General features: G+C 38.2%; 1 protein-coding gene across 2 annotated transcripts in view; it reads left to right on the top strand.

The window, feature by feature from the left end:
* LOC113407012 (V-set and transmembrane domain-containing protein 2A) overlaps window positions 1–12033 on the top strand; it is a 29962-nt gene extending 17929 nt beyond the window's left edge. Inside the window, exon 5 of one of the 2 annotated variants that reach the window (XM_026654069.1) lies at window positions 11945–12033. In XM_026654069.1, the coding sequence (XP_026509854.1) occupies window positions 11945–12033 (89 nt within the window). Of the gene's footprint in view, window positions 1–11822; window positions 11900–11944 lie in introns of those variants that run through there. The other variant, XM_026654070.1, reaches the window with a different exon arrangement.
* The last annotated feature ends 2666 nt before the right edge of the window (window positions 12034–14699 follow it).

Here is a 14699-nt window from a genome sequence, read left to right on the forward strand (position 1 = left end):
ACTGGGAAGAATACACATAGGCCATGCAGTTTTGTTTGTCAGTTCATCCAAATTATTTCTCATCACTGCTCAATCTGGTGTCTTGTACCAGGACATTGGAAATTGCAGTGCATGTGATAGGACACCCTTAGAATAATGGATGGGGTTTCCTTTCTTAAGAAACCATTACCTGACAAACACACAGCAATGTGGAAGGCATTTTTGCCTGGTTTTGGATATGAAACAGGAAACTTCCTTTCTTTGATGGAAAACCCCACTCCCTTTACAAAGGTTACAACGTTAAAAAAAAAAGGGGCCAAATTCTCTGCTGGCTTAAATGGATAAAACACTACTGAAGTCAACAGAGCTGCATCTGCATCTACGAACAGAGAAGTAAGCCCCTGCAAATGTATTTTAATGTTACACAGGGGCATGGGGTGAGAGTGGAGAGTCCTGGCTTTTACCAGTTCATATCAGGTGGAGAAGCATAACAAGCTGGCTGGGAACTGAAAGACGAGAAAGAAAGAAAAAAGGACATAGCTATTTGGAATTACGTCAGAGTTTATTTTTTTCCCCCTAGATGGAATCTTTCCTAGGCAATTCACTCTGAAAGCTTAGCCCTGGTCTGGTCTAAAACACTGCACACTTAGTAATTAGTCAGTCGCTGAGATTTTTCATTGGACTAAATCATTCATAAGGCACAGCAATGCTAACATCAGATACCCTTCTCTGGGTCTGAGTAGTAGCTATAATAAAAATTATTAATCCTGGTTGGTTGTTTAGAAAGTTGGATGTCATTTGAAGAAGATACGATGATCTCTCTCCGCACCATGCACAGAGTGTTGGGGTTTTTCCCCTTTTCATTTTACCATTTCATTCACAAAGTGCATCTGACACACTTTGTTATTGCAATTTGCTACAGAGAGAGAGAGAGAGAGAGAGAGAGAGAGATCATTGAAGTTTGACCCTTACCTACTGGCAAATGCTACTTGTCTGGAACAAAGCTGTCTAACATAATGAAAAGAGTTAAAACATAAAATTGAAAGATAATGGCCACAGCCTGTATTGTAGATACTACTCATACAGACTCTACATGCTCTGCAACAGTGACTAAAACACAGTTAGAAAACCATTTTGTTGCTGTTGTTTCTTCTGTTGCTACTGTTGCTATTACCTCGACTGCTATTGTTGCTTTCATGCACAGTGTCCCTGAAGAAACTGTCCAGCGAACTAATGCCTGCAGAAGAGCAGTGCCCATTGACACAATGAAAAACAAAATACACTGCTGAACACCACAATAGATCTGCTGTATTCCCCCTCCTCCAATTCCTCCTGTGCCACTGAACAACATGTTAAAATTATAAGATTTGTTGGAGCGGGGGCAAAAATTAAGAACTGAGGAAAAAGCAGTAGGTTGTCACTAAATCATTAAGGGTCTGATTCTCAGCTGATGTAGGCCCATTGGCTTCAATGGAGCAATTTTGATTTATACCAGGCCTTAAATATTATAGTATTGTACCTGCCTGAATTTCCATCTGCTGAAATAACAACTCACACATTTATTTATTTCTTGAAACATATACAAAAATATCTGTGGGTGACCATGCTATGCGCTAGGTGTCTACCACAGAATACTGGCAAAGGACAACCCACGGTTCTAACCACTGCAACCTCCATCACCCTGGGGGGGGGAAAGTAAAAATTAGATTTAAAGGGAATGGTAGAGAAGCTCAGTGATTTAGAATCCGTGGGAGGATGGAATTAAAACATTGAGAGAAACTCTCTAGGCCTGATTCTCCCATCACTCCATTTTGACACCAATATGACCTAATGGATTTTCATGGAGTTACTTCCAATTTACACCAGTGCAAATGAGGGGACAATCAGGCCAACCACATCTAAAAGATGAGGCTGAACATTGCCAGCTGGGGGCAAAAGGTGATCTGTGGCTTGTCTACCGAGCACAGAGCTATTTCTCTATAGTGAGCAATAATTCTTCAGTGTCTGTGACGCACACAAGCTTATTTTTGCAGATGTTCTTTTTATGGAAGTGCTTCTGAATGCTTGTGAGACAGTATTAGGGCCAAGCCTAGTTAGGGGTTTTATTTTATTTTTTTTTATTTTTTTGAGGCATGGATGAGTGGTATGTAGGAGAAGGAGACTGGTGCAATTAAGTTTTGAAATGTGACTCACATTTTTGTGGATAATTTGAAGGTTTATTAACCAGCCAGAAGCTGTATTGCTATTTTGGTTTGGGCTTAAGGTATAAGAAGGTGTGACAGCCATGCTTAGTTAAGATAAAGTCTGGGAAGCTGATCAGCCGTACAGCTCTCAACAATTAAAAACGTCAGTTCAAACAAATTCTAGGTCGTTGGTAAGCAAGCAGCATTAAAGCACTGGTTTATTCCTTTTTCTATCATGCTTTTAAAAAAATGTCGAAGATATTTTAAGACCACTGTTTCCAGTGTGGAAGCAAAGAAGAACACTATTCAGTGCACAAGGAATCAAATAAGAATATTCACAGAACATGCTGCCCATGTTTCCCAAATATTAGGACCAAATATTAGTCCTACCAATTTACTGTTAGGATTTTAGCTGGACTACCAGAGCCTGCAACCTGCCTTGCCTATTCTTACCAACACTGGATCTTGGGCTGTTCCAGAATCCAGTTTGAGTAACCAGCAGCGACATTTCAGAGGCCACTACACAAAGGCCCCTTATATCTCAACCCTTTCCCTGAGAAATATTTACTCATGCAAGTAGACTGTTGAAATCAATAGGAATAGTCATATGAGTGAAGGATATTCAGTGTGAGGAAAATATTACACAATCAGGCCCTAAATTAGGGAAGGGAAGTCAGATATGGGTCATAAAAGGCTGAAGTACAAGCATGTCTACTCATGACTGAGAACTACTGATATACACAACCTCATACTCTGGTTAGTCTGAAGTGGGTCAAGAAAGCTGTAAGATCCACACAAGAATAGAAGGATAAAATAAAGAGTGACAACAAACTAATTATATAGCTTGGACCATCCATGTTGAAGTAAAATGGTGACTAGTAGATTATACAAGAATTGAATAGGTCCTTTGCTCAAAACTTGGAATGAGCTCAACCCAGTACCTTTTCTGAGCTCTGAAAACTTTGAGTTTCTCTTTTTTTTAATGCATCAACACTTAGGTCTTGTCTACACAAACATTTAGTTTATGGCAAGCTGGGGTGTGAATCTACCCCGTACTAGCCTGCTGCACACTTATGGTCTGTATGGAGCTTGCTGCCACACACTAACAGTTCTTTAGTGCACTTTTATCTATTCCCTTTCAAATTAGGGCAGGTCAGATCATACTAAGGAACTGTTAGTACATGGCAGAAGGGTCCACACAGACAATTAGTGTGCAGCAGGCTTGTGAGGGGTAGATTCACACCCCAGCTTGCAGCAAACTAAATGTTCATGTAGACAAGCTCTTAGCCTCACAATAGTTCCTAAGACAGCTAAAGCCTATAAGTATCCGGGAGAGAAAAATATTCTTGTGGTTAGAGTACAGGGCTTGAGGACAGGACACTTCGTCTCTAATACTGACTTGACCATTAATCCTTGCTCTTCCACAAACTCAGGCAAATCACTGGTAATCTCTCTGTGTCTCAGTGTACCAATTTGTACAGTGGGGACACTACTACTTACCTTTCTCACGGGATTGCTAGGGGTCTTTGATGTTTTTATATTTGATTTGAGATTCTCAAATGGAAGGCACTATAGAAATGCAAAGTAGTAGTATTCTCATGGGGAAAAAAATCTGTCCTTGCAAGATTTCTGGCCTCATTTCCAGACCAAAAAAAGCTTAGATAAGTTTCTCATAAGTATCTGAACAGAGTGCTGAACCTAGTGAGTTCACATCATTAGCAGCAACACACATGAATGCCACATATCATGGGGTAAATGTACTTTCATTATATCATTTCATGTCAAGATCTCCTGATCATGCTAATGGCAAAAACCTTGCCTAGTCATATATAGTTTAGTAATATAGTATAAAACAATATACATTTTAAAATGAAACAGCGCAAACAGTGATTTTGGGGTTCAAAACTGAATGGATACAGTGAATTATAAAATAATATATGTTAGACATGGAACAGCCAATTAGATTGTCCAGCCCATCTTCCTGCAAATACCTGATTGCACCCAGCATATTTTCTGGGGTTTTGTCCAGTCTAGTCTGACAAGTCCCAAGTGATGAAGCTTCTTCCACTTACAAGATTATTCCACACCCAGAGCCTGTGGGATGACACAGTCAAACTGATCTGCAAGAAAGATTGTTTGAACAGCAGTATTTTGTATGGACTGGAAGCAGGGACTGGAAGGGGGCAGGGAGAAGTGTGTGACTGGAAGCCCAGTTAGGAGGATACTGCAATAGTCAAGAAGGGAAATAATGAATGATGAACAAGAGCTTTGCTTGAAGAGGTAGAAAGAAAAGGATGCATCTGTAGGATGTTGTGGAGGAGGAAGCAGCATGATTGGATGTGGCCCGCATGCATGGGCTAAGGGCAAGGGAGAACCCCAAAATAATACCAAGGCTGCAATCCTTCCAAGCCTTTGGTCAATTTTGTTGGTCTTCTCTGATTTCCTTTTAATGTTCACAGAACTGAAAGTAAGATTCCATGTGCGGTCATGGCAGTGCCACACTCAGGGTATGTCTACACCCAGCTGCTAGTTCGGCGGCTGGGAATCGAAGTTCTGGGTTCGACTTATTGCGTCTTGTCTGGACGCGATAAGTCGAACCAGGAAGTGATCGCCGTCGACTGCGGTACTCCAGCTAGACGAGAGGAGTACCGCGGCGTCGACGGGGGAGCCTGCCTGCCGCGTGTGGACCGAGGTAAGTTCGAACTAAGGTACTTCGACTTCAGCTACGTTATTCACGTAGCTGAAGTTGCGTACCTTAGTTCGAATTGGGGGGTAAGTGTAGACCAAGCCTGAGGTTGACTAACTTTTAGTCTTGTATATATAACTCAACATTGCACTAGTCTTATTTGCAACCAGAGCAGATTATCCATGGCTGCCTTATTTTCTAGCCACAATCAGTCCTAGCTCCCTTTCATCATTACCCCTTATATAAGTTTCTCCTTGCCAGTTTTGGACTGGTTCATTGAAAACATTGGGATTTTTCACTTTTTGGCCTGATTCAGGATGGAAAAAATTTTTATATCTCAAAAATTTTTACTGTACAGAAAAAACGTAGGGAGGGTTGAGATTTCCACAGTTGAACAAGGACAATGATGGATAGAATGAGGACAGAGAAGGAATTTATTCATTTCAGGACTGCGTGAAATAATACACAATCAAAGCTGAAATTAAATGAACCTTCTTGGTTTGAACAGACTTTACAAACACAAAACTCATACAATCTTTCAATACACCTGGTTTAAGATTCATAAATAGTTTGAATGAATTTAGGGCAAATATTAAATTATCCTGGATTGATTTTACATGGAAATCATGCAGAATTTTGACTGGATTTGGCTTTTAGACTTCGGTTATATGAAACTCAAATCTCAAAGAAAAATTGAAAGGCGTGAAGAAGGATCCAAGTCGGAAAACTGTGAACTGAAGAAAATGCCAGCACAAATTTTTGCAATGCAGAACAGCCAAATTTTCACACAGTTCTATTTATGATTTAGATCAGTGTTTCCCAAACTTGGGATGCCGCTTGTGTAGGGAAAGCCCCTGGTGGGCCGGGCTGGTTTGTTTACCTGCTGCGTCCACAGGTCCGGCCGATCGCGGCTCCCAGTGGCTGCGGTTCGCTGCTCCAGGCCAATGGGGGCTGCTGGAAGCAGCGGCCAGTACGTCCATCAGCCTGCGCCACTTCCAGCAGCTCCCATTGGCCCGGAGCAGCGAACCATGGCCAGTGGGAGCCGTGATTGGCCAGACCTGCGGACACGGCAGGTAAACAAACCAGCCCGGCCCACCAGAGGCTTTCCCTACACAAGCGGCATCCCAAGTTTGGGAAACACTGACTTAGATGATCAGAAGAATACAAGACATTCAGTGTAGTTAAAAAAACCTTTATAAATGTATATACACATGTGGTATTGAAAGCCACATGATCTGTATTGAGACCACATGATGAACTGAAAAGTTTGTGTTTAATTGTACTAGTCCTGATCTCTGAGCACCAAACCTGCACTTTGCTCATTAATCTGAGACTTAGTCTGACATTCCAAATCCTGAAGGCCACATTCTTAACCAGCCTGCATTCAGTGGGACTGTCTGTGGAGTAGGATACTATTCATTGTGAGTAAAGTACTAAGAGGATCTGACCATTAGAATTGAGTATATCTTCAAGGTAATAAGAGCTGGGCGGATGAAAGGCACTCAGATACCCAAGCATTCTGCAGCGGCTAGCTGTTCCTAAGGGTGTGCCTAACTAAATTTGTTGAAGTTCCATGCTCCTAGAAGCAGACTGCCTTACACCTCAGTTAGGTAAGCACTTTCGGGACTTTGAGCAAATATATCTGCAACTAGGAGGAGCTAAAACAGTTGCAAATTTTACATAACTGGTATTTTCAACCTTAAGGGAAAACAAAAACAATTGATAAGAAACAGATTTTTTTAAAATTTGATTTTGTCTGTAAAATTTTATCTGGTCAATAACCAAATGGAAGCTGGAGACTTTACTCATTATCAGGACTGTCAGCCTAGCATGAGTCACATGACCAATTGACCTTTTTGACCAATTGTATTCTGCAGTTATACTTTTGAAATCATCCCTTCTGCTGAAAAGTAACATTTAAAATGTTAACAGTCTAACAATAATGGTAATTACAGAATAAAGCCTTAACATTCACTAGCATATATGTACACATTTAGGTTTTATCTGTGCGTGTTAGTTTTAAAGATGGGTTTACTATATTCAACACTAAGGCCAACATTTATTAATTTTTATTTTTCATAAGTGTGTGGAACACTGTTCAACACCCTGCCACCATACCGGCATTTAAATAAAACCACATATTTGTATCAAAGGGATTCTCAAAGATTTCATAGTGTGTCCCACATTTTAAGAGTTTCCCATGGAACCCTCTCCTCCCATTCACGCTCATGTCTGTGTGGCAAATAGAATATTTGGCTACATGGAAAAGTAATGTTAGGAAAATATTTAATGTATGTTTCACTTCTTTCAATGCACTTTAGCAGCTGGAACAAAAAGAAGACCCAGCACAACCAGCCAGCTCTCCTCTCACTACCAGGAAATGCTCTGCACCAGTGGTTCAAGGACCACAGTTTGAGAATCTCTGGTATAATATTAAGTAGCATTTCTTTAGTAATATAGCAATAGTGCACACACATGCCCTTTCTTTCTGCAGACCACTATCCTGGATCCTGACAATCATACTCAAGCTTTGCACAGCGCTTGTGTTGTGCAATAAAATCTCTTTTAGCTGTTAATTGTTAATTATAGAAAAAAGCTTTTAGAAATGGCAGGCATATGAGTGATAAACTTTGGAAATCCACAGCCAGATAAACAGTTTGTAACTAGCATTGCTGTGCTCACAGTTCCAGTGGTGGTCCTCATGCTCTGGCCAGACACGTACACTAGAAGTCCATCTGAACCAAAGCCCTGGATCTGAACATCCTGAACTTTGGAAACATTTGGATCTGGATCCAGATATGAAGTTTGTATCTGGCTTTAGTCTATATGAAGTGTTGAACCAAAAGGCCAGATTTAACCTGCCTCTGACCTTTTGGGAAATGGAGATCTGGATTTGAAATTTGCACCACAGTCAATTTCTGTTACATAGTGCTTTATCATATCATAAAAAGAAGAAATTGAGAGGAATAAAAAATAGCTTCCATCAGTGACTTCAAAAGAAACAGGATAGAAACTTAAACAGTTGCTTTTTGTTTTATTGCTTTGATGTGTTCTGTAGTTTGTATATGCTTCCCACTACCCCCAAATAGGGAAGAGAACTGTTTGAGCCAATATGAGAATGAAGAAACTTATTCAGTGCTTCAGTGAAAAATCTGACTACATTTAGACTCCTACTGTATTTCAAAGGGATCTTTGAAAAGATAAAAGTGCATTTAATCTTCACCACCATTCATACTCACTCGTATTCATTGTAGCTTAGAAATCAATTTTATTTGATAGGAAATATTACTAGAAATGTGGCTGTCATGATTGGATGAGCATTTTGAAAAGAAATAAAACCACTTAGAACAAGTAAGACTCAAATACTGCATTGGGATGCTACAGGGTCAAACCCTGAGATGGCTTATGGATTCTGATGCAGGCCCATGATGACCATGTTACATAACTAAAGTAATCTCAGATATTCCTAACAGCCTCTTTTCATTAAGAAATTTGAAATATTTTAATGTTGGGATTGTTCCTAATAAGCTCACTAAAGCTTTAACGTGCACATGCTGTATAAAACTTGATCTAAAATCTTTGAAAAAACAAACAAAACCACCCCACCACAGGCAGAAGAACCTGCAATTTGTGTGCTGGAAATGATATAATCTGGAGGATACATTTATGCAATGGTTGAGAGAAAAGGATGCCATCTTGATTATGCAGTACATCATCAGTTCTGAGTTCTACAAAAATGGTAGCTGAAAAGAAAAGACTGGTCGCAAATATTGCAGTTTTGCCTTTTCAAAAAAATTCACTTAGGTCAGTTTCATTTTGTATGGTAGTAGTTTCCTTCAACATTATGTTATGGTTTTCAAACTGTCAAGTCATGTCATCATTAAATAATTGTTCAAAATAGGCCCTTTTAAAAAATATCCACATGGGATTTGTGAACATTTGTCCTTAAACTGTGTGGTAGATTTCATGCAGAGAAGGTGTGATTCTGTGACTTTTTAAAGATCAATTCAAATAGGATTATATGGATGAGACAAAGATCACAAAATGATAGTAAAAATGCTTGCAAATATAAAAATAACAGGAGCTAGTCTGACTGTAGAAAAAAGTCCTCCTTTAACTAAGGAAAAGAGGAAAATCTCATGAAAATATGATGAACCATAAGCTTGATTTAAAATAATGTAAAGTATATAAAGACAGGTTACATTCCATGATAAAAAGAAATGATGTACACAAGATACTACAAGCAACAAATAAAACTGAGTTGCAGTGGCCTTTGAGTCCAATTTGTAAACAGTTGTGGATTTGAGCAATTATTCATAGCGAGTAGATCCACTGCAGTCCTGTGAGCAAATTTACTCATATGCAGAATCAGGTCCTTAATACCATATAATATTATATTCTACTGTACATGAGACATTCAAATGGCAATAAAGAAATTAGGCTACCATCTCTTAAGCAAAGTAAGCAGTCATGGGATAAGAGGGAAGGTTCTCTCATAGATTAGTAACTGGTTAAAAGATAGGAAACAAAGAAGTAGGAATAAATGGTCAGTTTTCAGAATGGAGAGAGAGAAATAGTGGTGTCCCTCAGGGGGCCCAGTCCTATTCAACATATTCATAAATGGTCTGGAAAAAGGGGTAAACAGTGAGGTGGCAAAATTTGCAGATGATACAAAACCACTCAAGATAGTTAAGTCTCAGGCAGACTGCAAAAAGCTACAAAAGGATCTCTCAAAATGGAGTGACTAGGCAATAAAATGGTAGATGAAATTCAATGTTGATAAATGCAAAGTAATGCACATTGAAAAGCATAATCCCCATTATACATATAAAATGATGGGGTCTAAATTAGCTGCAGATGTTGTCACCCCACCTCAAAAAAAGATATATTGGACTTGGAAAACGTTCAGAAGATGGCAACAAAAATTATTACAGGTATGAAACGGCTGCTGTATGAGGAGATATTAATAAAACCTGGAATTTTCAGCTTGGAATAGAGACGACTAAGGCAGGGATATGGTAGAGATCTATAAAATCATGATTGGTGTGGAGAAAGTAAATAGGAAGTGTTATTTACTCCTTCTCATAACACAAGAACATGGGGTCACCATATGAAATTAATAGGTAGCAGGTTTATAACAAACAAAAAGAAGTATTTTTTCACATAATGCACAGTCAACCTGTGTAACTCCTTTCCAGAGGATGTTGTGAAGGCCAAAACTATAACAGGGTTCAAAAAAGAACTAGATAAATTCATGGAGGATAGGTCCATCAATGGCTGTTAACCAGGATGGGGTGGAATGGTGTTCCTAGTCTCTGTTTGCCAGAAGCTGGGAATGGGCGACAGAATGGATCACTTGATTACCTGTTCTGTTCATTCCCTCTGGGGCACCTGGCATTGGCCACTGCTGGAAGACAGGATACTAGGCTAGATGGACCTTTGGTCTGACCCAGTATGGCTGTTCTTATGTTCTCAACTCCCTTTGACTTTCAGTGGGAGTTGGGCACACAGCTTCCTTAGCCCCTTTTGGAAATCCCATGTATAAACTGCAGTGGGTATCATTACAAAGTCCTCATTTGTTCTACCCCTACATGGGTATTTGCAATACCTCAGTTAGTTCAGATAGCCTTGTGTGTTTACAGTGGGTAAAAATCCTTGTAATGGCAACTTCTGTATATAAAAGTTACAGTTCGGCCAGTTACTCATATTAATTCCATGTACTGTGAGCCACTCTTTTATTTGCAAAAGGAGGCAGTATATTGGGACCTGGAATTTAATTTGATCTCCATTCTAACGGAAAGGAAAGCAAATATTTTTGGCTTTACCTAAAACTATATTTTCTAGGCAAAAGAGGACAGATATTTAACTGGACAGACATCTATAAGCTGAAGGGGCAAAAAACCAACTTGTCCTAGCATCTTTGATATCATTAACTTCCTTTGTCTTTTAATAATACACATTATAGCTTTATGAAGTCACATGTGCACTTTTTTTGTTGTAAGGAAATTCAGGGTCACACTTGATATTGAAGTTCTATATGTAAATAGGTTATAAAGGCTTAGTAGATGTTTTCCTCAATGTTAAATCAGTTATTGGAGTTCAAAACCACAACATGTTGCTTATAAGCATTGACAGTGCTATCTACAGAGGACCTGACCGACATCTATAAACACATGCTGATCGTATTTGTAACATCTAATCAATCATTTAATAACCCTTTATAAACAGAACTTTAAAGAAGAGTATGGCCACATTCAGTTTACAACTTTCCCCTAAAGTAATGTAAGTCCTTTTGCACTTTCTGAAAACACTTATTTATGATGTACAGCAGTGGTCTCACACTTTAAGACCCAGCATGTCACACATCGAGAACTCAAAAATACTTGCTATGCCACCTTTTCAATTTTAATTATCATAGTTCTAAGGGATCTTACATTAAATCTAGTGTCACAGTTTAAACATCATTCTCTTAGGTTTCTAAGAGAAAAAAGAATTGGAAGATCTGATTACTCAAAAATAAATATACTTGAAACAATTTAGCATACATTTCTTCCCTTACACTGCACTGCCATTCCGCTAGGTTCCTTAGCATTGCTTTTATTTTGCAAGCAAATATTTTGCAGCCAACAATAGACTGTTTTGTTAGTAAGCAAATACCATCATTACTGAGCAACTTTAGAAATTATTTTGTAAGGAATGCTTTGAGGTGGAAGGTGTTTAGATTTGTTTTTCTCTGTATATCGTAATTGGATTACATTGTTTAAAAAGACATACAAAAAAAAAAAAAAAAGAACCTCCCTGGGACTGAAATACTTTGTATGTGTTGTTATTTGCAGTGCATGCCAAGACATTCATGGGCACCAGAGCCAAGCTGGCGAGCTAATTAAATATATAAAATGTATGTGTTTAAACAGCCTTATAAGGAGCATTGGAAATCTGCAAGATGAGCGAATATCTTATAACTTCTTCCGCAGGTGCGAGGATAGCTACAAGCCATGGACTTTCTGTCCTGCTTCTTGTTTGTGGCTTTGTGAAGGGTGCTTTGCTTTAATCTAAAAGTGCTGACTTTTTCCAATATCACTTTCTCTTCTTAAAGCAAAGAGCAAATCGACTGTAAAATCCACGGAGCGGACAGCAAAGTTGACCCTAACCTCCAACCACCACTCTGCACCCAATGTACTCTAATTCTCTACACATGGAGCACCTTCAGGAAGTACAAAAAACAAAATAAACAAATATATATATTGTTTAAACATATAAATATATATACGAAGAGGATACCACATTTTCTTGATCTATATTATTTTCTTTGCTGTATCACTGATCATTTATTTGAAGAGAACGGGTGTGATGTAACAGGACATTTTGTAACAGCAAGACCTAGTTTCCTTTTCTTTCAGCAAGTAGAAGCATCATATCCTTGACTGCTCAGGGGTTGGCTTGCAAGTCATCAGTATTATACAAATTCACTATGGATGATATTTGGTTTCCTTCTTTGAAAGAACTGTGGCAGCCATGAGGCAAACAGTGGCCAAAAATAAATAAATAAAAAAAATAAACCAACAAAAAATCCAAGAAAACAAAATGACTCAGCATCACCTCTGACAAAAAACACCTCAGAAACTTTGATGAAAAGCCTATTTTTTTTGTGGGGGTCGGGAGTGCAAAACAAAAATACCAACATTGCAAAGCAACTAACAGGACTAGAGGACGTTGTTTCTGAAGACAAGCAAGAAGCACTATTGAGGTTTTTTTTTTTAATTTTACTTTTTTGAATTTTTTCCTCTCTTTTTTTTTCTTCCCCCTTCCTTTTCCTCTCTTTTCTCTTGGTTTGTTTCTTGTTCAATGGTGGCAGTTGCTGACTTAGGCCAACCCCTATTGACTGTGTGGTGGTAATATAAATACATTTTTTTGTGTGTGTGTGTTCTATATTTCGATGTGTTTTCTCTAATTTTGCAACTCCTGTATATGCAAAACTAACTTCAATTCTGTAAATTGCTTACAGTATGTGTGATATAACTTCACAGTAGACATACCATGGTCCTCATGCAAGACAGTTTTTAATATTATCTATATGTCGTGCCACCAACAGATATTTTTGTTTCCTTTTTTGATGAAGCATTATTTTTTAATTTGTAATTCAGTACTGTGTGGATTTTGTAATACATGCATTCACTTCCACTGGTTTGACCCCTTGCAGATGGCAATGCAGCCCTCTGTTTACTCTGTAAAATGCACATTAAAATTTGTTATGGTCTCTGAACAATGAATTATTTTACTTGTGTGCATGCTATGTTGGAGTGTGGTGGCTCAAACCCCTTTTAATTTATAATGTTTATTGAGGATGAAATGATTTTATCATCAGAGAATGTAAAATGTAAGTCTGCAGGCAAATACTGCATGCAGGCAAGGTCAAGAGAAAAAAAATCAGAATGTACTCCTGGAAGATTTCTTTTAATGATGAGTTTTAGTCAAGTGAAATTTTTACAATGATTCACTCAATTCACCCAAGAACTCTTCCTGCTATGGCTAAAAAGGTATCTTTTTTCATCCTTTCTGTAGGTGGCTAGCCATTGTTCTTTCATACTCTTCATTATATTACTTTATGCCTATGAAGTGAAAATGAAAATGTTGCTTTGGCTGGAAGTAATTTACATAACATGAATTATATTAATTAATGAAGGAAGGGAAAACTACAAATATTTGTTGATTAAATCAGCTAGCTTTTAATGTCCTTCCCTCTTTTCACCCCGATTGAATAATCCAAATCCTTCCTGCTGTTTCATATAATAACACAGACAAACATGTTACAATACTTTACATGGTTCAGTGTACTATTTACTAGAGGACTCTGTAACTATGTCTGGTCAGCTATAAAAGACTGACCCCTCAACCTATTTTTCCCCTTACAGACAAGAAAAATTAGCCTAGCTACATTTAACATCCTACAAGTATAAGGCCTTTATATTAAATTTTAAAAGACCCACAAAGACCCTATCCTTTCCCCCTAATGCCAATAGCAAAACTCTCATTAATTTCAAATGGGAGTAAGCTCAGACCATATATCTCCAGGATAAAAGAACTATGCACTAATGCTTTGTGTCTTAACATATTCATAAATGATCTGGAAAATGGGGTAAACAGTGAGGTGGCAAAATTTGCAGATGATACAGAACTACTCAAGATAGTAAATCCCAGGCAGACTGTGAAGAGTTACAGAAGGATCTCTCAAAAGTGGGTGACTGGGCAACAAAATGGCAGATGAAATTCAGTGTTGATAAACGCAAAGCAATGCACATTGGAAAGCATAATCCCAACTATACATATAAAATGATGGAGTCTAAATTAGCTGTTACCATTCAAGAAAGAGATCTTAGAGTCATTGTGGATAGTTCTCTGTAAACACCCACTCAATGTGCAGCAGCAGTCAAAAAAACGAACAGAATGTTGGGAATCATTAAGAAAGGGATAGATAATAAGACAGAAAATATCATATTACCTCTATATAAATCCATGGTACACCCAGATTTTTAATACTGCATGAAGATGTGGTCATCCCATCTCAAAAAAGATATATTGGACTCAGAAAAGGTACATAAAAGGGCAACAAAAATTATTAGGGGTATGGAACGTCTGCTGTATGAGGAAACATTAATAAGACTGGGACTTTTCAGCTTTGAAAAGAGACGACTAAGGGGGGATATGATGAAGGTCTATAAAATTATGATTGGTGTGAAGAAAGTAAATAAGGAAGTGTTATTTACTCCTTCTCATGACACAAGAACTAGGGGCCACCAAATGAAATTAATAGGGAGCAGATTTAAAATAAACAAAAGGAACTATTTTTTCAC

This window comes from Terrapene carolina, unplaced genomic scaffold (genome assembly GCF_002925995.2).
Source record: "Terrapene carolina triunguis isolate 2854851 unplaced genomic scaffold, T_m_triunguis-2.0 Scaffold180, whole genome shotgun sequence".
Taxonomy (NCBI): domain Eukaryota; kingdom Metazoa; phylum Chordata; order Testudines; family Emydidae; genus Terrapene; species Terrapene triunguis.